The sequence below is a fragment of the Takifugu rubripes genome, chromosome 12 (genome assembly GCF_901000725.2).
Source record: "Takifugu rubripes chromosome 12, fTakRub1.2, whole genome shotgun sequence".
NCBI classification, from domain to species: Eukaryota; Metazoa; Chordata; class Actinopteri; order Tetraodontiformes; family Tetraodontidae; genus Takifugu; species Takifugu rubripes.
Genome location: NC_042296.1, coordinates 3,127,501 through 3,150,000, shown reverse-complemented (window position 1 = coordinate 3,150,000; position 22,500 = coordinate 3,127,501). Strand labels below are relative to the sequence as shown.

Here is a 22,500-nt window from a genome sequence, read left to right as displayed (position 1 = left end):
TGGCACGACAGGGCTAAGTTAGGTGAGCTTTTAAACCTGGCACAGTTGTCTGGGAGGAGACGGAGATCCGGTCACATCTTCAACTGTGTTTACGATGGTGCGTCTGTGAGTTCAGATTGAGTGTTTTTACACGAGCTGGTGCAGCACAGATGTTGCGTATGTGTCATATACCGAAGCCACAACAGGCGACACATCGGCACCTCCTGATGCTTATCTGAACCAGATCTAGAGCCTCCAACTTTCCTGCCAGCAGGTTTCCTCACTTCCCTGCCTCCCTTCTCTCCCTGCAGCACCCACTTCTCTCTATTTTAACATTGTTTAGCTGGTCTGCCCTCACTCTTGCGCTGTCCTGAATTGCGTTTCCTCCTCCCGTGTTAACCTGTGTCATTGTGCTCTGACCCACTCTGATGTATTACTCCAGTGGGTCATCGCCGTCATTGTCATTTCCAAAGAACTTCTCTACGTTATTGTCCTTCTGCTTCAGCTTTAGGGGTCAGCGTTCCGTTGAGATTGGATATATTCCAGAAACAATTAAATTAGAAACCGCAAAAGGTACAAATAGCACCCTCTGTCCTTATGGTGTTGGTGCCATGTCATGTCCTGTTTGCGCAGATTTCCTGAGATACGAAACATCTTATTTTATTTAACTTCCTGTCACGTGGTACAAGCCTTTGATTCCTTCTTCCTCTGTTGCCCCTCGCCCGCAGACCCTTTGACAGGTCGGCGCTCAGGAGCCATATTTGCGTGCACGTCGCCCGAGCTGGTGTGTAACAGCGTATTCCAACATGGGCTGCGGGAGGTTGAAGATGCAGCCTGCAGACAGGAGGACAGAGTGATTGGTTAAGAAATGTTGTGATCCAGACCGATTTGTGGAAAAACTGGGAAGACCGGAGCTCCATTCTGCTCCAGAGAGGAAGAAAGTAAAAAGAACATGGTGTTGTTAGAAAACAGCGATGCAGTAGGGCTGAGAATGTTCTTCATGTTCATCTAAAAACAAGCTGCGATGCTTTCGTAGGTTTTTTTGCTAATGGGTCCCAGAAGAGTCCCTGATGTGACAACAAAGCCTGAGCTAATTAATAATATAGATATTAGTATCATTTTGATGTTTGTGGTGCGGAACACCTTAAATAAGACAAGAAAGGGCTCCTGCTGGAGTCTCTCTCTCTGAAGGTTGTGTTCCCTAACACGTCTGCTCGGGGCCGCCCTGCTGGTGAAGGACCCAGGGAGCTTGTGCGCCACACGTGCCCAAACACGGTACAGTAGCTATCAGATCCAGGATGTGTACCCAAGGCAACAGCGTTTTGGTGCGTGCGTGCGTGTGAACCCACGTGCACATCCGCGGTTTTGGTTCTGTGTTTGTCCGTGCGGATCTGGGTAGGTGTCCCTCGGGACACGGCTGACTGACAGCTCTATCCCTGGTTGTCATGGTGATGATGATAGATGTGTTTTGGGTTTCCACGGAGACTGCTGTTTAGGCATTCTGTCTGCATGCATAATATAGTTTTAGCATAAAGAGATTCTGTATCTGCCAGAGAGACAAACGAGGGAAGACACCAGAAGGGGCCCAAAAACAAGTTTACCTGCTGGTTTAACGTCTGTATCTGGCTTCAAAGACATAAATACACAATAAATGGGATACAGGCAGATGCCACAGAAGCTGGCCAAGATAAAACACACCTGAAATTGATAGATGACACCCAGGCAGGTAAGTAGGAGTAAGTTGGACCACTCATCTATAGGATTTCTGAGGGCTTGTCTCCACGCCAACAGAGCTCAATTTGATCTGGAAAGGTTTTCCATAAAGACAAACTCTCAAGAAGACAACACAAACACACAAACTCTCAAGAAGTTCTTGTGTCTATGCGAAACCACTGCAATATATAGTCAATCTATGGGTGGCGCTGTAGCACAGAGGCACACATCCACCAAACAGAGAAGGGGAAGGGGTAGGACGCTTTTTATAACTATTGTTATCAACACTTGACACACAGGTGTGTGAGTGTTGCTTTAGTCTTTAGTTTCGAACAGCATGGGCTACAGCAAAAGTGACATTTCTGCTTTAAATATTAGGTACGTATGGTTAAAATTACAATTACAGCAACAATACTGTGCGTGTTATGTTACACGTATCTTCTACTTATCACAGAGGACGACAACATCCCAACACACAATCTCACACATCAGCTTTGAGCTGCACACATCTAGCTGCACTTTTTAGAGTACAAGACTATGTATGCGGGCGGCGTCGTATCAGCCACCTACTTTCTGATGAATGCATCTTTAGGATGGGAATGGGCACATAAAGCCCACACCCTCCGAAACTGTCAGAATGGGGACCCAAACTGACAACAGAGCTAACGCTCTCATTATTATTTGGCCCGCATTTCAGATGTCATCTTGGCAGCAAGTCACCATTTCAGGGGTTGGGGTGAAAATGGGCTCTTTGAGGCAAATCTGAAAATGAAATAGGCAGGTCACAGAGTGCAGACATCCCATCAGACGTGCTACCCACGTAGCATTTTTATATACCATGCTAACTGCACATATCGCTCACGTGAATTTAACCACGGTTTAAGTGCATCACCTGATGTATGTAAAAAACAAAAAAAACATTAAATTAGCTGTATCGTTTACAAAAATGCCAAAAAAAAACCCACATACCTGCATCTGTTCTGCATGCAGATGCAAAAGAACCGAGCCCAAGGGTGGAGTCACAGCTGGATGACAGCGCACAGATGCCCACACGCACACGAACCTTCTATTGTGTGTATCAGTAGGCAACGTGCACGGTCGGTTCATTCATAATGTAACAGGCAATCAGGATGTTCACTTATGCATGTCTCAGAGACACACACTCTTCATCATCGCACTATCTGACACACAACGGAAATGATCTGTGTTTAGAAAACAAAGACACTATTACACAAAATCACTTAATTATGGCACCAACACACAACTCATCCTTGTAGCGACGCACGTGACATACTGAACACACGGGCAGGTTGGACACATGGATCACCAAAGAGCACAACAGCGGTGGCTGGCTGAAAGGAAGCGATTGTGCTATAGCCCTAGTTCGTCTGTTAATTACCGTAAAATCCGTTTTTCAGGCTTCGTGACCCTTTTAAAATATTTCAGTGTGGCAACAGACATGTAATTACACAATAATCGTCCATTATCACCACACAGGACATCCAAGCAGCCCAACAATGAAGACAACAAGTGGCTGTGCACCCTGATCAGGCCTGACAACATGGCCGGTGCTCAGTAGTGCGTCCGTCCCCTTTTTGCTGGTGCTCGCCGTGGACGCGAGGGCTCCAGCAGATCCCCGGAGGTGTGTTTCCTGGAACCGAGATGCTAATTCACATCATGGTTGTCCAGCACATCCCCCAGATGTGCGACTGGGTTAGTTAGATCCATAAGCCAGTTCCCACAGATGCTGACCACTGCAGACTGGGAACGCAACAGTCAGTGTTATTGACCACAGCAGCCAGTGGTCATCATGTTTGGTCAGACTGGTGTGTGACCAGTTTAGACAAAGATGCAGACAGGAGCGTTCTGCGTACATTAGACTTGACCTCCGCCTCGTCCCTGTGGGCTTTCATGAAGCAGACAACAGCATTAATCACTAGAACTCACTGGGGGAGACACAAAAGGCATAATTGGCTCACAATGTAGTGTCTGCCATTATGTCCTGCAGTGAGTCGCATTATGTGGCGGAGTTAAATATGCTAAACGTTTCCTGTCTGGAGCAGCATATACGTAGCCTTAATCCGGTGACTGCTGGGATTAAGTACTTCTCATTAGCGCCACCTTTGGTGATTTTCATGCTGGGGTTATTGGAAGCTTCAGGAAGTGAGACAATCTCTCTCTGTAGGATGTGCAAAGGATGTTGTATGTCCATGGTTGCGGATGGTGTGTGTGTTAGACAGTTTGGAAACATTCCTCTTTAACCCACTGCAGGGACTCGTGCTGTAAACACAGACAGACATGTTACAAACAAATGTAAATATATATGTGTGTTTTCAAAGTGTGTTCCATCCCAAAGGAGCCCTTTAACTTTATGAATAATTCAACCACAGGCTAACTCAGGGATACAAATGAACACGCGCGGACACGCGTGTTCTGACCGGAGATGCACGCATCCAAATAAGCAGCTCCTGCACTGATCTCTCGGCATTTTAATCTGCTTGAAATGAAGCTTCCCCGGAAGAAGGCCGACTGATTGTTTCAGCCAGAGTTTGCCGTTGATAAAAGAAAATGGGATGTAACGCAGTGGGACTAAGACAGCCAAGATCGGCTCTCTGGTCCAAACCTTCGGCGGTGTTCTGCATGTGAAATTCATGTGAGTAACCAAGTTGAATTAGAAATTACTGACCAGAAACTAAGAAGGTGAAGAGTGGGAGGAAAGCAGAACCTTGTTCAAAGACAGGATGAAAGTAGCTTCAGGCTCCAGTTGAAAAAGTTTCCAGCTCTCTTTCTCCCTCTGTATTAAACATTTAAGAGATTCTAAACACGAGTTCAAAAATTAAGGCGTGATAGTGAGTCTAGACGGATAACATGTCACTTTAATGTGAAAGAGCATCCTTAATGTTATTATTATTTAAAACACTCACAAATAATATGAGCAAACCAAGCGCTCATGAAATGGAGGACATTTTTTTTTTTTAGATTTTTCTAAATTCCCAGCCCTTTGGGCTTGTGTCTACACTTCATTCACACATGCAGCCTGAAGGAACCTTGTCCATATGTCACTTTCTTGCTTGTTTGTTTTCTAAAATCTGTTGAGCCAATGCCATAGTTAATGCTATAAAATGCACATCACTGTTTGCCTCTGAGTTAGCTCTGAGTTAACGATGAGTTAGCTCTAAATTAACGCAGAGTTAGCTCCGAGTTAGTACTGAGTTAGCTCTGAGTTAGCATAGCAAATCATCCTCAATTTAAAAAGTGAAAAGAAAAATCAAGAGTGTTGAGGAGTGGACTTCCATTCACAAAAATGCTATTTTTTAAATCACTCGTTTCCAGGTTGGTTCATTTTGGGGGCCACACACTGGTGTGTTGTAAGAGGGAGAGTGCCAGATCCAGTCAGAGGAAGAGTAAAATCCTAGTTTTCCCATCAACAAAAGCTGTTATTGTCCTCTGTCATTGCCTCTCAGCTGCTCTTGCAGTTGTGTTTCCTTCCCTAACACAGCTTTAGCTCTCCACCAGGAGCGTAGTCCATGACTGGCAGGTGTCCTACTCAGCACAGGAATCAGGCCTCTTTACCACTGCTCTTTATTTGTATTCAAATTTTCTCTGCCCTCCCCGTTGTGATGCTCCCACTGTGAATCGCTGTCTAAGTCCAACTCCATCCATTAGCCATCCATCTTTGCCCATGTTTCTCTCTCTCTTTCTGTTTTGCCTTCTAATTGGTTTTCGTCCTTTACAGCCCGCTAGTTCTTCATTAAATCATCTGTCTTGGATTTGGGCTGTCATCCATCTTTTCCCCCAGCCCACACGTCTTCCTCTCACTCCTCCATTCATACGCTCAACACGTCCGCCTTAGCGTGAGCGAGGTTTTTTTTGAAGATCAAGCACAGATTTTCCAGGACCACACCCCTGCTGTGGCGCTTCAAACCACAGCGTTGTTTGTATCCATGCATTTCTCCTTTAACTTGGCTGCAAAAACATGAATTATAGTCACCAGGGATGGAAGCGTTGGCATAAAGAGATTCATATTTCATTCTAGCCTATTACCAGCAATCTAACTCCAACTTATTTGAGCTAATTGAAAAGCCTTTAGTGTGAATATTAACTATGATATCAATCAGTGTCTTCGCTGGTTCTGTCTCCTTTTGGTGGTTTCCCATTAAATCACCCTTCTGCTCTAATTGGTCTAAATGTCGGGCTGTTAGTTGACTGGCGTAAAGCATCTGTTCTTTGATTTGTGCACAGATGGTGGGAGGAGCTGAAGGTCAGGTTGGCCAATCGTGTGTGTGTGTGTATGTGTGTGTGTTCATCTGATGGTACGGCTGTCAAAAATTCTATGCTGGCAAGCTGTGGAGAGGAGCCAATATGTTTCACAGAGGTTTTTTAAAGGTGATGCAAACATATTAAAGGAATATCTGACTTTCAAGGTGCTCATGAGTCACAGGAATCTGACTGACATCCTGAAATGAATGTGTTTGCAGTCGCTAACACGTCTGACAGAAGTAAAGATTTGTCATGGCTAATGAGTCAGCCTGGAGGCAACATTGTACATTTGCTTCCCCGTCTTGCTGGTGACCCGTCTGGACTGAATCTGGAACGATTAACCATGGGTGTGTCTGGGGTGTTACAGACAATGATCCAATCAGATCGCTACCCCTCATTACCTTTAAGAAGCAGGTGCTCCTGGAACGTGGTGGCCGTGAAGATGATTCTCCACTGCAGGGAGAAACCCTTGTTTGGATTTGTGAAGACAGGAGCAAAATCTTGTCTGGAAAGAATTCCTTCTGTCCCGCTGCGCCCCACATGGACACCCACAGGTTGACCCAACTCCGTTTTTCTTCCTTGACAAGATGGGAGGCTGACATGGAAATTTGCCCAGCAGTTCCACCACAACCTGGGAGCTTATCCCTGGGTGGAAGATAAAGCCCACTGGCTGTTCCTAAAATGGGGGAGCGTCATACATCAGCATTTATTCCTCAATAAGAAACTTTACATTTGGTGAAATTAGGTTTGCTTTAGCCCACGTCTCAGCTGCATGGATGAATATCTGCCAAGGAATATAGGGCCATTTGACACCACCAGATGGTGCGTACGAGGTTCATTCTCCACACATCTCACCCCGACATTAACTCGTATGGCTCCAGAACAACCACATTTATTTCCCTTGCATTGCTTTTTCAAACATTTTACATTCCTCTTTCACTTGCACATCAGGAACCTGAGGACCGACGAGCTGTCGCACACGGTGAAGTGTGGCAGAGACAAATGTCACGTAGGGTGGAAATAGCTATAGGTGGGGAGCATAAACACCTTAAAGCCAAGTCAAGTAGACAGTTTTACAGTAAAATCCAGCCAAATGAAAGCTGGAATAGTGACTGAAGCAGAATACAGACATTTTGAATATTTTCAAGATGAACTCAGAGAAAAGCACCTGCTGCTGGATTCTTTTATCTAGGCCTTAGTGCTCCAGCCCCACCATGAGCTTCCTTACGCACCATTTTGGTGTCTGCAGCTTTAAATGCTAATAAGGACGATGGGGATGTGGCTAGCTTGGCTCTTGTACCGGGTGACTGTAGCACAGCTGATCTTTTCATGTGAGGGCAAAATAGCATTGGGCAGTCGAAGGAGACAAGGGGAGGTCAATTTTCCCACTTGGACAACATACGGGAAGTTTCCAAAACAGCCAGTCTGAGTTATTGTATTCCAAAAGATGGAGACTAATCTCCAGCACAGGGTTTAGGTCTATCGGCAGCAGCTACAAGTCATATTAATGTTAAAAAACCTCTATAAAGTGAAAATCTCATTCCATGGGGCCTTTATGCCCACGATTAATCTGTAAACTGGGAGTCATGATTTGGCAATTTACCTGTCTGAAATGGTTTGACATCAGTGGGCGTCTAGCGGTTAATGCCACCAATATCGTAGCTTTGTCCCCATCTACACTTTTGCACCATCCGAGATGGAGTCTGATCCTTCTGCAAATTCTATGACTGGATTTGCTAAAACAGATCGATTCATCCACAAGTGTGACTGAATCCCGTCTGGACCGACAGGGTGGTGAAAGCAGTAATCACCCTGAAAGCAGGAGGGAACGCGTCAAATCAAAAGCCAGGAAAGAGGTGTCTGCCTAATCTTTCGCTCCTGGCAGGTTAAAGAAAAACTGAAATCTTTGGGAGGACTGGAAGGGATACATATTCAGAATTACAGCAAGCAGCAGCAGCAAGCAGTTGATGGATGGGTTGGTGGATCGAGATAAGAGAGCTGGAGGGATGGATGATACAGCCTAAAGACAGAGGAGAGGAGGATGTAGATGTCCCATAATCCTTAGAGGCCTGCAAGAGCGGCATCTTGTGTTATTCTGAAGTCAGATGTGTTCATGTGTGTAGGAATGTGATCAAGATAGTGATCTGCCCATCAAAGTGATGCAGGGAAGAAATGAAGTCATGGGACAGGAAGAGAGGCAGAAACGGTGGGGGAGGGGACGAGGGGAGCCAAAGAGATGGGGGCCAGAAAAGCCATTAAACAGAAAATCAATCAGCTGAGAGAAAGAGCGAGAGGCAGAGATCTTAAAGGAAGACGCAGCGAGAGGGAGGGAGGAGGATAAAGAGCGAATCCCCCGATGGCTGCGATATTGATGGCGGCGCAGTGGGGAGGAGGGGGTGAGAAGGTGGAAGAGACAGAATTAAGAGGGGGGGGGGGGGCTCAGAAAGAGCGATCAAAGACCTCCAGGCCAGGAGACGGACAGACACAACATGGGGAGTTTGGCAGCCAAATGTGAGGCGAAGGGCCAGGCGAGGATTTGCTAGTATGTGAAATAAATAATCCAAATGCAGTAATGGGACAGAAAGTGTTACTGAGCACAGACCAGCAGGGGGGGGGGGTGGCGGGTCGGAAGACGGTGACGGGACACATCGGTAGAAAAGGGCAGCAGCCATGTGAAAAGAGTTGAAGGCAACATGGACGACAGTGCCCCTTTCCTTCCTTCTCTCCCTCCTTCTGGAGCCCACAGAACAAACAGCACCACCAGCCTCTCCCTCCTGAGGGGGGTTGATGTCAGGGGGGGCGTCTGACATGAACCCCTCTCTCCTGAGGAGGAGAGCGCAGCCGTTTCTCCCCTCCCCGCCCGCCTCATCACCGGACAGCACGGGCCCAGATGCTTCAGAGGATTGGAGCTTCTGAGTCCAGCACATGAGGACTAGCTCCATCAGCAGTGGATGGATGAACAATATCAATCACTTTATTTGAAGATCACCAGTTTAGGCAGCACGAGGAACTTTATTTGAAGATGAAGACAATGATTTTCAAGCAATCATTACTTATTTTGGAGTAAACTACCCATTCATTGTGACCTCCTGCGTTGTCAGCTGTAGATTTCTTTAAATGTTTATTGGATTTTCGGATCCCAGCGATAAGCTGATCAGACCTACAAAATTGAATTGCAGTCTTTTAACTCGGGTCGCTGAGTGTCGTCTTCAAAATGAGAAGGCTCTTTCTTCTTCCTCTTTGTTTGTGCTCAGAAGCCAGCCACATCCTCGTCTGCCAGCGTTTATCAGCTCAGGCCCAATAATGAATAGGAGTAATGCTTCGCAGTGACCTGATTTTACAGAAATACACTTTATTCTATTTGCTTGTTGCAAAATGAACTGCGGCGTCCCTCGGACGGCTACTGGAAGAGGCAGGTGTGACATAGTAAACTGATTTCATGCTAATATGTCATGAAGCGCTAATGTTGAGCAGAATGTAATCAGTAACGGTGATCTGCATGTAAATTTGTCCCCGTCTCTCTGTGAACACTAAGAAATGCCACATCTCATTAGAGCAGCAGCTCCTGAAGGGGTCTCTGTAAGGGTCCTAACTGAGTCACGGGTCTTGAATTATCCCATGGACGGTTCATGTGGCGTTCAGGTTAGCTGCAGATCTGCATTAGCATTCAGGTCAGTTTATGTGCTGGTAATTCTGCTGCTCACCGCTCTGGGCCAGAGTTTATGGATTTAAAGTAAAGGGAAAACCGCCTCAACAGGCTCTCAGAGAGACATCATATGTACATTTTCCTATGAGTGCCGACCGTTAAAGCTCTATTTACTTGATAGGTAAAACTTTTTTTATGATATTTACAAATTCATTACATCTTGGAGCGACACTTTATTGACGGTCAAGGCCTGTCCAACGGTCTCAGGTGTCACGGAGACATAAATAGCTGTTTGTGTGTGTGATAAGAGTCCAATAGAACAAGATATCACGTTGTCACAATTAACGGACTTTGGTTTGAGGTCGCCGTATAAATCTCATTGGCAGATATCTGTCCGGATAAACGGACCCTTCTGTCCAACGTCTGTAGCTGCTTTCCTGCTAAAGGGTACAGGCTGGTCCAGTTGGACAGAATTTGTGAGTCTTTCAACGGTCGGGAGGACAAATCAGGAATTGTTAATGCAGTTGTTTTTGGCGACACCCTGTGGTGCACCTGTGGAGCTACACATCTGCAGTTGATGCTCCTGACCTGAGTAGAATGACGGAGGAGTCAGGAAGCAGAGCACTTGTTTCCAGAATAATGCTAGTGGACTCAGTAGGCTTGAGAAAAGGTCGGTCTGTCTGTCTGTCTGTCTGTCTGTCTGTCTGTCTGTCTGTCTGTCTGTCTGTCTGTCTGTCTGTCAGCATGAATTGCTGTACTGTGCATCATGTATGTCCACTGTACTTCATCCGCAGCACATCAGCATGTATTGCCTGAAGCGCTTCCAGTCCATTGAGACATTCGAAATATCTCAGTTCCAAACTGCACATTCCGGCCGCTGCCATCGCTTGTTCTGCTGTTTTTGTTTTACAATGTTTCTTTTTTGACTATTTTCTCTCTGACGTTGCTTCTGTTTTTTTCTGGTTGGTACGTCTCCATCCCCCACCCGACCCCATCACCTCCACTTTCCTCGTTGCGCTGCTAATGTTTCCTGTTGTTGAGTCTAAGTCTTGGACCACAGTTGGTCTCCTCTCCCCCGCTGTGGGCGGAGTCCAGCTTGGTCCTCCCTTTATCTCTGTCATGTGTCCATGCTGCTCCCCGAGGGCAGCACCTCCTGGATGAGCCCCGGGGATGTGCATGTATGCCTGACAGTGACCGTGTCTGCTCTCTTAGCAAGGACGTGTGTTTTGCAGCTTATCAGCGAGTGCACCTCAAGGGCAACGCACAGATGTTGTCTCCGGCTCCCTAAACGCCGATAATCTCAACATCCAAAACTGCACTCGCTGGTGTATAGGGAAATGCATGTCCATTTTAAGAGCGTGCAACACACACAACTGCCTCTTTATGTACAACTATAAATTATGCAGGTATAATTTATACCGTGTGTAGAGTTGGACAGAAAGAAAAGAGCTCAACATTGTTTCTTTTTCTGTGACTGGGACAGTAGTTATGAGCTAGACTCTACATACTGTCATTAACGAACCCTGACGAACCCTGTTATTGGGACGGAGCTTGACCTGTAACTACTGCCCCAGTGCCACAAAAGGCCCAATGTTGGATTCATTTTCCCTTTGCGTGTATCTGTATAAATTATATGTGTATAATTTATGCCGCGTGCACAGCGCAATCCATGTGTCTTTATCTGTTATACAGCAATCAGCAACCCAATCGGGAAAACAATCCTACCAATCAGATGTGATCAGCAACTAACTCAGCAACTTGACCATCACATCTGTAGAACATGTTTCTAAACCGAATTGGACCACAGACGAATTTCAAAATTCCTTGACGGCAAACAGAGACGAGAGCAGAGCTCTGTGACTAGAGGAAACGGAAAACTTGTTATTGGAGGAGAGGACAGCAGAGTGACGGGAACTGCAGCCTGACCCCCAAACTCTTATTCAAATTGATCTGAAGAAAATGTTCCAAAGATCCCAGGGTTAAGGGCAGCAGCTGGTCCCCGTAGGTCAGGACAGCGCATCATGACACCTTTGATATCCGTCTAATCTGCAGCGTTTAACGTGGCACGTGTGACGTAAGAGCTCCATATTTGCACAATATGGTTTGCCAATTTGCTTTTGCAGTCATCCATTTTTAACATTCGAGGCTCAAATTAAATCGGAAGATAAACGCAAATAGTTTAAACTGCAATTTACGCAAATTAGAGCAATGAAAGCAATTTACCTCAGAGAGGGAGAGAGGTGGCAGATGGGCTGGCTGACCTGTAGAGGAGACGACCATTTCTGGGAACAGAACACCTAAATGGGTCTGGGTCCGTTTAGCTTCGCTAAACTGATAAATACAATAAATTGATTACTCATTAATTGCGGCCGACCTCACGTAGCTGTGATCAAAGAAAATAGTCTGAATCAGAAGTCCGCCCCTCAGTTCCTCCTCTCCCTAATCCAGGTTTTCTATTTGTCACTCTGATTTGATTGACAGCTGAGGACACATGTGGGGGCACTGTGAGGGGCGGCAGTGGGGTGGTGACCAGTCCCGGTTACCCCGGCAACTATGGTAACCAGGCCGACTGTACTTGGATCCTTATGGCCGAACCTGGAGACACCATCTCTGTCGTCTTTACAGACTTCCAGACTGAGGAGAAGTACGACTACCTGGAGGTGGAGGGGTCAGAACCACCAACTATTTGGTGAGTTACCTGATTTATATCATGGGTCTGTTGCTTGTGTGTACGTGCGTGTGGGTGTGATAGTTGTGTGTTGCTGTGTTCTGCTAAAAAAAAACATGTTTCTTTTGACAAATGTGATTGTTGTTTGTGCATTTCTGTATCGGATAAAGTGTCAAGCAGCAGAAAACACTGGTTTGTATCCCGGGCCAGAGATGATAAAGAACACGTTGTGTGAATATTCATGGGAAACGTGTGATGAGTCGAGTAACAGGTACAACGCAACCCTGCTGCTCTGACACACAGCTGAGGTTCTGATCCATATGTGGTGGGAGCAACAACAAAAAAAAACAGAGCTGACATCTGCGACATGACATTCCTCCACAGATGGTGGAGACGCAGAACCGGTGTGTTCAAAAAGTAAGAAAATGCAGCGATGATGGCAGAGCTGCTGAGAAATTGTGAATGTAAAGATTTGGCCAGTCACCTAACAGCAAAACGCCTTCTGCCGGTGAGGTTTGGTCCTGCCAGGCAAATGTGGGCGTCACAGTGATTGTGGGTGGTTACTGGAGGTCTCAGGGTAATGAGGACAGGAAGACATGACACGTACAGGTGAAATAGCTCGTGTGTGTGTGTGTGTGTATGTGTGTGTCAGCCTTGTACCTCATTCCAGATCAAATGTTGTGCACTGGGTTGATGCATGGCTTCCTATTATTTTCTAATGTGTTTCTCATAACGATATATTTACTGCCCGGCGTGGCTGCCTATTGATTGTTGGTAAATTAGGGTATTGATTAACCATTGCTGTAGCTCTGACCAATTTGAATCTAATCATGGTCAAGGATATTAGTGTGTGTGCAAGCGTAATTGATTTGGAAGTGATAATGGGCAGCCTAGTGATTTTTCCAAAAGTGTCTGTTCATGCGCACGTTACGTTAGCTCGATAAAGTCTGGGTGCGCATGTGAATGGTGTGTGTGTTGGGGGGTAACATGGTTGAGAGCAGCCATGTTGAACAAGCTGCTGTGGGCAGGGCTTGAGGGATGAAAACCATACCGCTAGTGTCCATGTTGCATGTTGAGCTCTGTGTGTAGAGCTCAACATGCAACACGGATGCATAACTCGACCACGGACAGGTCGAAGGTCACACAGTCACTCAGAGGGACAAGTGAGAGTAGTTTTTGACCCGTGGGAGGAAACCAGACTGCCTGGAGAAGGTCTACGCAGAATGAGCAGGCTGTGCCAACCCTAAAATACGGCAGGCACGTCTAGAGGAAAACACTTTACACTTTAATGTGATGTAACCATTGTTTCGTTTCTTAATCTCCTTCAAAGCTGAGATGAAACAACAAAAGAAAGCCGAGAAGTTTCTGTGCCGTCCATAAATGTACATCTCAGATGAGATGTTCTCATAGATGTGATGTATTTTCATCATAAATCAATGTAATATGTGCATACATGTTCAGTAATGACACAGGGGAACATGTACTCTTCTACAAACACAGAGGAATATAGAAATGGGCTTATATTTAGTCCTCATGCATGTACGTGCACCCCTGGTGCCCTTGTAGTATAAAACACGCCTATGTTGTATTTGTGTTTTATGGAGATCATCAGATTTAAGGGATTTTTAATGTATTTGTCCCTGGCGTACGATGTTAACAAAGAAATGCAAAGCACGTTTCTACGTGCGTGAACGATGGCATAAAGGACATTCCTTTCAGAAAATATTGGCAGACGCGTTGAGCCCTGTGAGCAGAATCCAGCCCAGTTCTTTCTTTTTGAAGAAATCCATTTTCTTTTTCTGAGAGTTTGGATTTCGACCGTTCAGTGCATATGCCTGGAAAGTCCCAAACAGGTTTGGTTTATCCAACAGACGACAATAAAAGCACCTGTTTTCTCCATTGGGGATTCAGTCAGCAGTGATTTGCCTGCTGCTATCTAATAAAGGAGAAGCTGCTGGTGGAATGGCAACATCGTCCACACACAGAGCCAACGGAACGCGTAACACCATAGAAATGAAATTAGTCGCTCATCGACAGGGACAAAGAGTGTTGTTAGCTTTTAGAATTAGAATTTCTCTGGGTCTAGACTGGTCACCAAATGGTTTTTAATGTCAAAAAATAGCAGTCAGAGGGCGAGACCTTTAGCCATTAAATGGTCATGAGACCAGTAGCAGGTTAGCAGTGAAAAGCGCTAATGCTAAATGGAGATTCTGCACAGGTTTGTACTTTCAGTTACTCCCTACCAGTTTAATTTTTGTTTAGTTTGAATTTTAAAAGTTATTGCATTTCTTCTTTCATTCAGTCTGTTTTTGTACAAATGAACAGATTAGATGCCAAATCTGAGAAACACTAGAGGTGTAGTGATTTAATAAATGCCTCCATTTATGGTCCCAAAACTCCAGATATCATTCTCAAACTCCACAATAGTCTGAAAAAGAGAGCTGCATTTATACAAGAATTTGTTTGTAACATCAAGAACCAGATGTTCCCTGCTTTTATATGCAAGGCTACCAAAGGAAACATGTTGGACTTCTTTTGTATACTTACTGCACACACTACTACACATGCGTGCTTGTACCTGACCAGTATGTGGGTGTGAAAGTTGTATGTTTGAGCTGTGCTAGCCGTGAGCTAAGTGGCTCAGCCAACGCACTCCTGTGGTACATGTAAATGCACACGTGCTCCCAGAATGTGCAGCCCTTGAAGCTGCATGTGGAATCTTAAACAGTGTGATGTCTTTCACTCATTTCTCGAGTCTCGATCTTCCTTGTCTCTCCGTCGTCAAGTATTTGCACGTATATTATTGTCTACTCTTTCTTGTGAGCTTTGACTTGACATTTGAGCATTCGGTATTCTGTGATCGCTCGTGTCTGAGTTTATTGAGCGATCAATTATTGCAGCGTGGCCCCGCTAAACATTAGTGAGTATTGTAGGTGGTCTATTGTATTTTGTGGTATATTGTATCATTTTGTGTGTCTTTGCATACCTGATAGTCAGAAGCCAAGGCTCTCATCAACTCAATGGATTATAGTGTCCTATTGATTTGACTTTATTGTGTGGTTAGTTTGTCATTAATACAAGTGCATCATCTGCGTATCTGCTGTTAAAGTACTGTTTCTAGTTCTGTCGTTCTGGCTGTGTTTAGTTTTTATGAGCATTTCCACTGCAGGAACTTTGGGGTCATTTTACCGGGCCGGGGCCGTTGGTGCTTCCACTGCAGCCTACCCTGACTGGCCACTTACTGGAACTTTTGTGGGGCCAAACCTGCTCCAGGATAGGTAATTTGGCCCACGTACAACTCCTGGGTGGGGCTTGAGGTTTACTCAGCACCGAAACATCTTGCAGCAAAAGATGGAAACAAAAACAGTCACATAGGCAAAACCGTAGCTGCACACAGCCTTATAGGATATCAAATTCTCGTTGAATATTAGAACACTACCCCGCCTCAGCTCCGTCCATGTTTAAGGCCTTTCTCGTTTCCTTTGTTATGATTTTTGCTGCTGGCGTCTCACCTGGGTGACGTCACAGTGGAAACCGCCACACAATGATTAGACAGCGATCGAAACATCACCAAGGGGGGCCAACCCCACAGTGGAGACACCAGCGCCCAGGGGACCAAGACAGGGCCAAAACCCACCTGTAAATAACACTTTTTGACATTATTCCAATCTTGATGCCAGTTTTTGGCACACGTCAAAAATCTGGCGCTGCACACATCTACCTTACACTAGCTCCGGGGTGCGAGATCTGTCCAAGTGGTTGATTTTTTTTCATTTATTCAAGAGAGTCAGCTAAACACACTACTACAGCGAGAGCAGGCTACTCCCAAAGATACAGCACATATCCAATTCTTCCAGCATCATCAATCAAACTTTACTCATTCTCCACAGGATTGTAATTGGACTTTTGTAGCACTTTGCTCACTTTTGTCCATTTCTGTCTGTGTCTGTGAAATAGTCGATACACTAGAATGTCATAGCATATCAAAGGCTAGTGTGTGACCGCGCATGAGCACATTCTGGCCAGTTAAGCATTTTCTGGCTCCTAACATTTGCCTACAAGAGGGATCAGTGCAGCAGTGGGAGTTTGTGTGTGAGTTTGTGGATGTGTGTGATCTTGAGTGCTAATCAATGTTGCTGGCAGAGAGGATGCTGGGACTGCATGAAATGCAGCGCTGACCTTGAATTTAAGAGCACGCACTCAGGCCACACCAGATTAGCTTAAATATGTATCAGAACACAACACCCGCAGCGGTTGTCTGCAAGGCCTTGGCAGTTTGAAGGCACAAGTGGCCTTTTACTGTCAAACCGATGTCAATGAGGTTTCACATTTTCCTGCTTTTCCAAATTTGAGTGAGTGCACAGCCCCTAAGTGCCAAACGAAGCAATAACCCTTCAGCTCGGGCCGCTTTCTGTTCTAGAATTTGAAACTGTTCTGAAAGACAATTCATGTTTTTTCTATCACTCAGGATGAAAGGAAATGGAATTGGGAGCTTCTGGGCTTTCTTATTGATGAGGAGATATCCTTTAAAGTTCACTTCATCAACATGGCCTGAAAACAGAATAAAGTTGGGCTTGTGTTGCAAACTAAGAAAAGATGTGACTTTTCCCCTCAAAAGAAGTCAAACATTTCAAAGTCCATTGTACCTTTTTTCCTCTCCGATGTTAAGATTTACTCACGATCTGATAAGATTTCCTTTCTGATAACATCTGCTCGGTGCGGTTTGATGCTTGTTGAGTATTCCCTGCAGACATCGAGGGTTAATTAGTAAGTTAGTTGGACTACAGTCCAGATTGTGTCGGCGTATCCATGGCGCTCCAGGTGAAAAAAAAAAAGCATAAATAAGCAAATTAAAATGTATTAATACGCTCTGGCATTACTGCCCTGGAAAAAGTTGCTGCCAGCAAACTTATGCCAAATATTTCTGACATTTTTTTCATTGTGTGAAAGAAACTTAGCCGGTTTCAGAGAAACCGTTATAAAACACATTGATAGGACAAATAGGTTTTAGGGAGAGCTGCAAGACTGTAATGAATAAATGGAAGAACTCAGCGTTCTTGGATTTGTAAGAGTGACCTTGAGGTTTCAATCCCGTGTCTGGGTTGGAGCAAACGCATGTGAGCTGGCAGAGGTGTCGTGTCACATAAAAGAGAACACAAAGGTGGTGGGGAACAGGCGCCCACGAGGAACAGAGGGAGCCGACACAGAAAGGTTGTGATGAGAGGTGAGGTGGGAGGAGACGCGGGCGAGGGTGCGGAATTAGGGACAGCGGGTGGCGAGATGGCGAGAGCGGAGGAGAGAAGAGTCAAAGCGGTCAAGAGACTGATGGGCGGGTTCATGAGTGAATAGAATAGAAAGAAATGAAAGGGGATTGAAGGGGGCAGAGACCGACACACAAGAAATCCCCTTCACCTTGCATTCGCTACCTGTGAGTAAAGCCCAGCGTCATCATCTCGCCGTTAATTAAAGCCATGTAAACAACTTAATCCATTTGTTTCTTTAACTTAGTTCATATGCAGACAAGTGCTCGCTATAGGATTAGATCACGCAGAGAACTGTGAAATTAGAGGCATTATAGGCAAGATTTGCTCCAACAAAGCTGGTGCAGCTCAGTTCTCCCAAGCTGTTCAGCTTACCCAGTGTCTGACCCTCTCCATTTTTAGAGCCACCGGCTTTTTTTGTTTTTTTCGAAGCTTTAATTTGCCCTGAAAAAAAAAAGAACACCGAGGCTGCTGCATATGGAGACGACCATTTTCTCCGTTTCCTGTTCACCCATCAGGGATGAGACAAATGACAAAGAGTTCAATCAGCACCGACTATGCAAGATTGCATTAAGATCGGTATATCGCGATAAATCTTCTCCCCTGCTGGTAAACAGCCTAATGAAATTACTCAGAATTAACCTTAGGTTTATAATTCGATTAGTGTTTGTTAATTAGATTATCGTGTTTGTGCAAACAAAGTCACGTTATACACATTCTCACGGGATTAAAAACAATAAGCACAAAAATAGGTCGCTTCAGCTTCTCTAGCTTTGAGGCAGCTTTAACTTTTGCTGAGATTTAGAAAGTTTCCACAGCAAAGCTCAGACGTGACTTTGGTAACTGCATTAACCTTTGACCTGCCTATATGCTCGACCTTAGCCAGGAGCGGTCTGCAATAAAGGCACTTTCTGCCTCCAAACAACAATATTGACCTTGGATACAGCGATACCGAGCCAGTTCTGCCTGTATCCCAACTCATCCAGAGCTGTCTGACAGGGTTGGAGTCAGGTGCTGGATACAATGATCATGTCTCAACATCTCATCTGTTCGCTGGTTTGTTTCTACCTTCTCTTTGCACGTAGGTCCACGTGGACTCCTGCCACCTCCCGTGATCTCGCCCACGCCCTTTTAAATGCATCTTGTCTTGAAAACGTATAATATAAATTGTGTCATCAGCAGACTTGATTGTCAAGAAAAACAATTACAGCCTAACCGGATCTTAATGGCTTCTACATCATCTCGAACAAAAGGAAGTGTCCAGATGAATTTGTCATACTAATAGTGAGATCATTGATGCCTCAAACAATTAAAACAATTTATTAATAATCGAGGTGAGAGTCTTTTCATCTCTACCCACTCGGGCATCAATCCTGCCCTCAGCTGTCAGCTTCAACAAGTTCTTCAACCACCTTCCGGCCCTATAAGGGGCCGAGCGAGGAGGAGGAGGAGGAGGAGGAGGAGGAGGAGGAGGAGGAGGAGGAGGAGGAGGAGGAGGGAAAATGAGATGAGATAAAGGGAGGGGAGCCAGAGACGGAGCAGGGTCCTGTTGAGAACGCTGATTACTCTTGGCCCACTTGAGATTGATGGAGAGTGACACAGCACGCGAGCTCCAACACTCATGAACACGTACACACGCATATTAACAACACACCTTAACAGCCTCCTCAGCATGTCCGTGCGCATGCGGCGACGAGCGGCGAGCGACTGCAACGATCCGCCGCTGATTGAGCACGGCTCCGCCTCGACTGCACTCGACCGGCGGTGTTTTTTTATTTTTTTTAAGTTATCCGCTGGCATGTGTGCAAAGGAACGTTTTCTCTCCCTCTCAGGCACGTGTGTGTGCTTTGCACGTGCGCACGTGTAGTGCTTCCCTCTTGTCTTTATTAGAGGAGACTATTAAGATAGATTGCCTGATTAAGTGGCCTTCCCCTACCGTCTCACAGTGTGCCACAAACTCGCACACACAAAATAAACAGCACAGAAAAGTTCCTGGTGAAGCCAACATGACAGAACACGCCGGGTAAAGCTAAACTGTCAGGAGGTGTTGAGTGAAATATATTTCTGGATTAGATTCTCATAGTACAGGTCATTATTATGACCTGTAAAAGGACCTCTGAGTCAAGTTTTACCTATTTTATTAGAAGACACCATTACTGTGTTCTTTTTTATTCTGCTAAGGTGGCGAAATTAGTAATTAGCAAGGAACCAGTGGAGTTCTGTCAGGTTCCCTTTGAGGCTCCCTCTGTGGCTCATGTTGCTTCCATCTGCCTTTCCATCACGTCCACCTTTTCGTTACTGCATGTCCCTTCCAGCACCTGTTTTATAACCACTTTCAATCTTTCTTTTTTTTTAATTTTTTATTCCTGGTGAAAAGGCAGGTTTGTACTTCTGTGGGGAATGCACCGGTTGGTGTGAGGAAGGAGAATACAGAGGTGGACCAAAGCTCTCAGGGTCTAGTCCAGGGGTCAGCTAATCCTGGCTCTATTGATGCTCAACAGCGTGCTTTATTGGCACGCCTGCATATCTCAACTACTAGAGACGTTTAAAAGAGATGTCCTCATACACGAGGCAGCTCAAAATCTATTCACACTAAACTAATTGGATTGATCCCCGCCTGACTGGTGGAAAACACAATACATGGAAATGCTACAGGGTTGCATCATGAAGTGGCGTGGTATTTTGGTGTATTGATAGTTTCTTTCGCCCCCATCATCAATACGATCGCACAGTCTCTGTCCTAACCTTTAGAGTTTCTCCAGAACTCTTCGCCGACTCTGCCGGCAGCCTTTAGATCTTTAATCATCTGTGTCTCGTGCTCAGCCCCATCTGCGTCCAACCACAGACTGAGCTGAGGCGTGTTTTAATATTAAGAATGTAAATGAGAAACAAGAGCCAGCCCCCGGCTTTCTCAGAGAGTTAACGCAAGGCTCTTGTTGTAGTACAGAAATGTACCAGATGAAGTGAAACCACTGAAAATGTTTGCCTGAAATCCACAGAAAATTTAAATGGATGCTACAGGGAGGGGAACATGAATATGCTCTGTAATAACATTTAATTCTGCCTGTGAGATGATGCTGGTTTCCAAAACCTCGTTCATTTTTGGAGTGTGTTAATGTCAGCTCCATGCTGACGGGCCGTCTTTGGTTCTTGTTTAAGTAAAGACCAAAACAAGGTGGAGATTCCTGCCGCCGCCGGGCACCAGACTGCTGACCTTTTCTCTTGCCAGCCTGCTTCGGTAACCATCCTGCTCCTGCTGGAAGAGAAGGCTCTTGTAATTATACCTGCATCCTGTAGCTCAGTCCTAAGTGCTTCCTCAGCCTGTCGTTTAATATTCCGCCATCACACTGACACACCCTCAGTATGGATTTATGATTTAATTTTATATTATTTCCATATTTAAACTGAGTGCATATGCACACGAGCCATCTTTAGTAGTGCGCCGTGGGTAATGATGTCATGGCAAGAAGTGAATTAACAGCTGTAAACATGAATAATACTGTAGTCAGAGCGAGCGTATGGAGAGCCGTCACAGGGGAGAGCTGAAAAAGAAGCACGGCGCTGATGCTAAAAAAGCAAAGGCTGTTAATAATAGAAGCTTAAGCCTGCATAATGATGATACGACGTGAAATCTTTTCACATCATTTTTAAAAGAATACATGTCTCATGTAATGCCACTCCATGAACCCTAGTTTCAAAAGAGAAATGAATTATTTCAGTATTTATCATCTACGTGTTTGCCGCAGCAATTATTTTTACCTTAAGTGCTCTGAATGTGTTCATTCTTCTTGCCTTCGCAGCGATCGAAGGTGTTACCGTAATGGCTGTAATATGGAGCGTGATAACGACCACAGCAAGGGGCTGCTTCTTGTCTTTCGCCAGTAATCGTTGACTCGGGGAAAAGATGGTGGGGCCGTCTCTGACCATCTTTCTGCACCACCTATAAATAAGAAAGACACCTTAGCTGCAGTCTTGAGGGCCTTTTTGAAGCTGTTATTAGAGAGCACAGGCGGTGGACAGTAGTGCATGCACCACGCAAGCATGTGAGCATGTGTGTTTTGATTTTAATGGAGCGTGAAGGTTAACAGCAGGGGTTTATAGATGGAGATAACCGAGCACAGGAGGGCAACCCACTCAGTTAACCACCTCGTCCCCTACACTGTTAGAACTCGTCGGTACCCGTGTCACAATGTAACGTTCCAAGGTGATTGTGACACTTTGGAAATGTAATGGATGAGAAACAGCACCTGTTCCCTGCAGGATGAAAGGCCCATACATCAAAGAGTTGCTGTAGAGTTGAAATTATAGCCAGCAGAGATTTTTCTTCCTTTCTTTTGAGCTCCAGATACTTGAAGTTACAGAAAAGGAAAAGCTTAAGTGCAACAAAAACACAGTGGCCTGACACTTGTTCTTGATTCTTGTTCACCTTCCGAGCCAATTAAAGGATCTCGTGCTCCTCACTTTGCAAATCGCTGCCTGTCTCAGGGGGCCCTGCTCAATCAGATCCTTGGTTCTTCGGCTTCCATGCAGTCTGACGGGCCAGTAGATGCTGGCCGCCTTAATAAGAGTCTGTTATTTTTCCAAATGCGATGAGTCATGCTGGGAGGAATCCTGACCAGCTGGCAGATGTCACTGTGCTGGCATGAACACCGAGTGATGTTTCTTGTCATTGGCTTTGAGGAATGGAGTTGAAATCCACAGTTACTCTAGTCGACCTGGAGGAACAGGCTTCTCTCAGCTTTTGTTAGCTTGTTATTGTGTTTTTAGGGGGATATTTGTTTGTTGGGGCTCGGTTTTGCGCCCTCAAACCCACACGCATGTGCAATAAAGGTAAATAAATCCTGTTCGGATGTGGAGAGAACAATTTGACGTTGCAGCTATATTAAATTCAGGTCTGCTGTTGGTCACAAGGGGCAGATTAAAACTCTCAAATCAAACTGCAGATGTGGTAAATTAACCACAACAACATCTTA

At 45.3% G+C, this 22,500-nt stretch overlaps 1 protein-coding gene across 9 annotated transcripts in view; it reads left to right on the top strand.

Annotated features, from left to right (window-relative positions):
- Window positions 1–22,500, top strand: part of csmd3b (CUB and Sushi multiple domains 3b) — a 210,047-nt gene that overhangs the window by 95,958 nt on the left and 91,589 nt on the right. For 7 of the 9 annotated variants that reach the window (XM_029845206.1, XM_029845213.1, XM_029845211.1 and 4 more), the window contains one exon: window positions 12,080–12,287. In XM_029845206.1, the coding sequence (XP_029701066.1) occupies window positions 12,080–12,287 (208 nt within the window). The remainder of the gene's footprint in view (window positions 1–12,079; window positions 12,288–22,500) is intronic. The other 2 variants (XM_029845210.1, XM_029845212.1) reach the window with 2 other exon arrangements.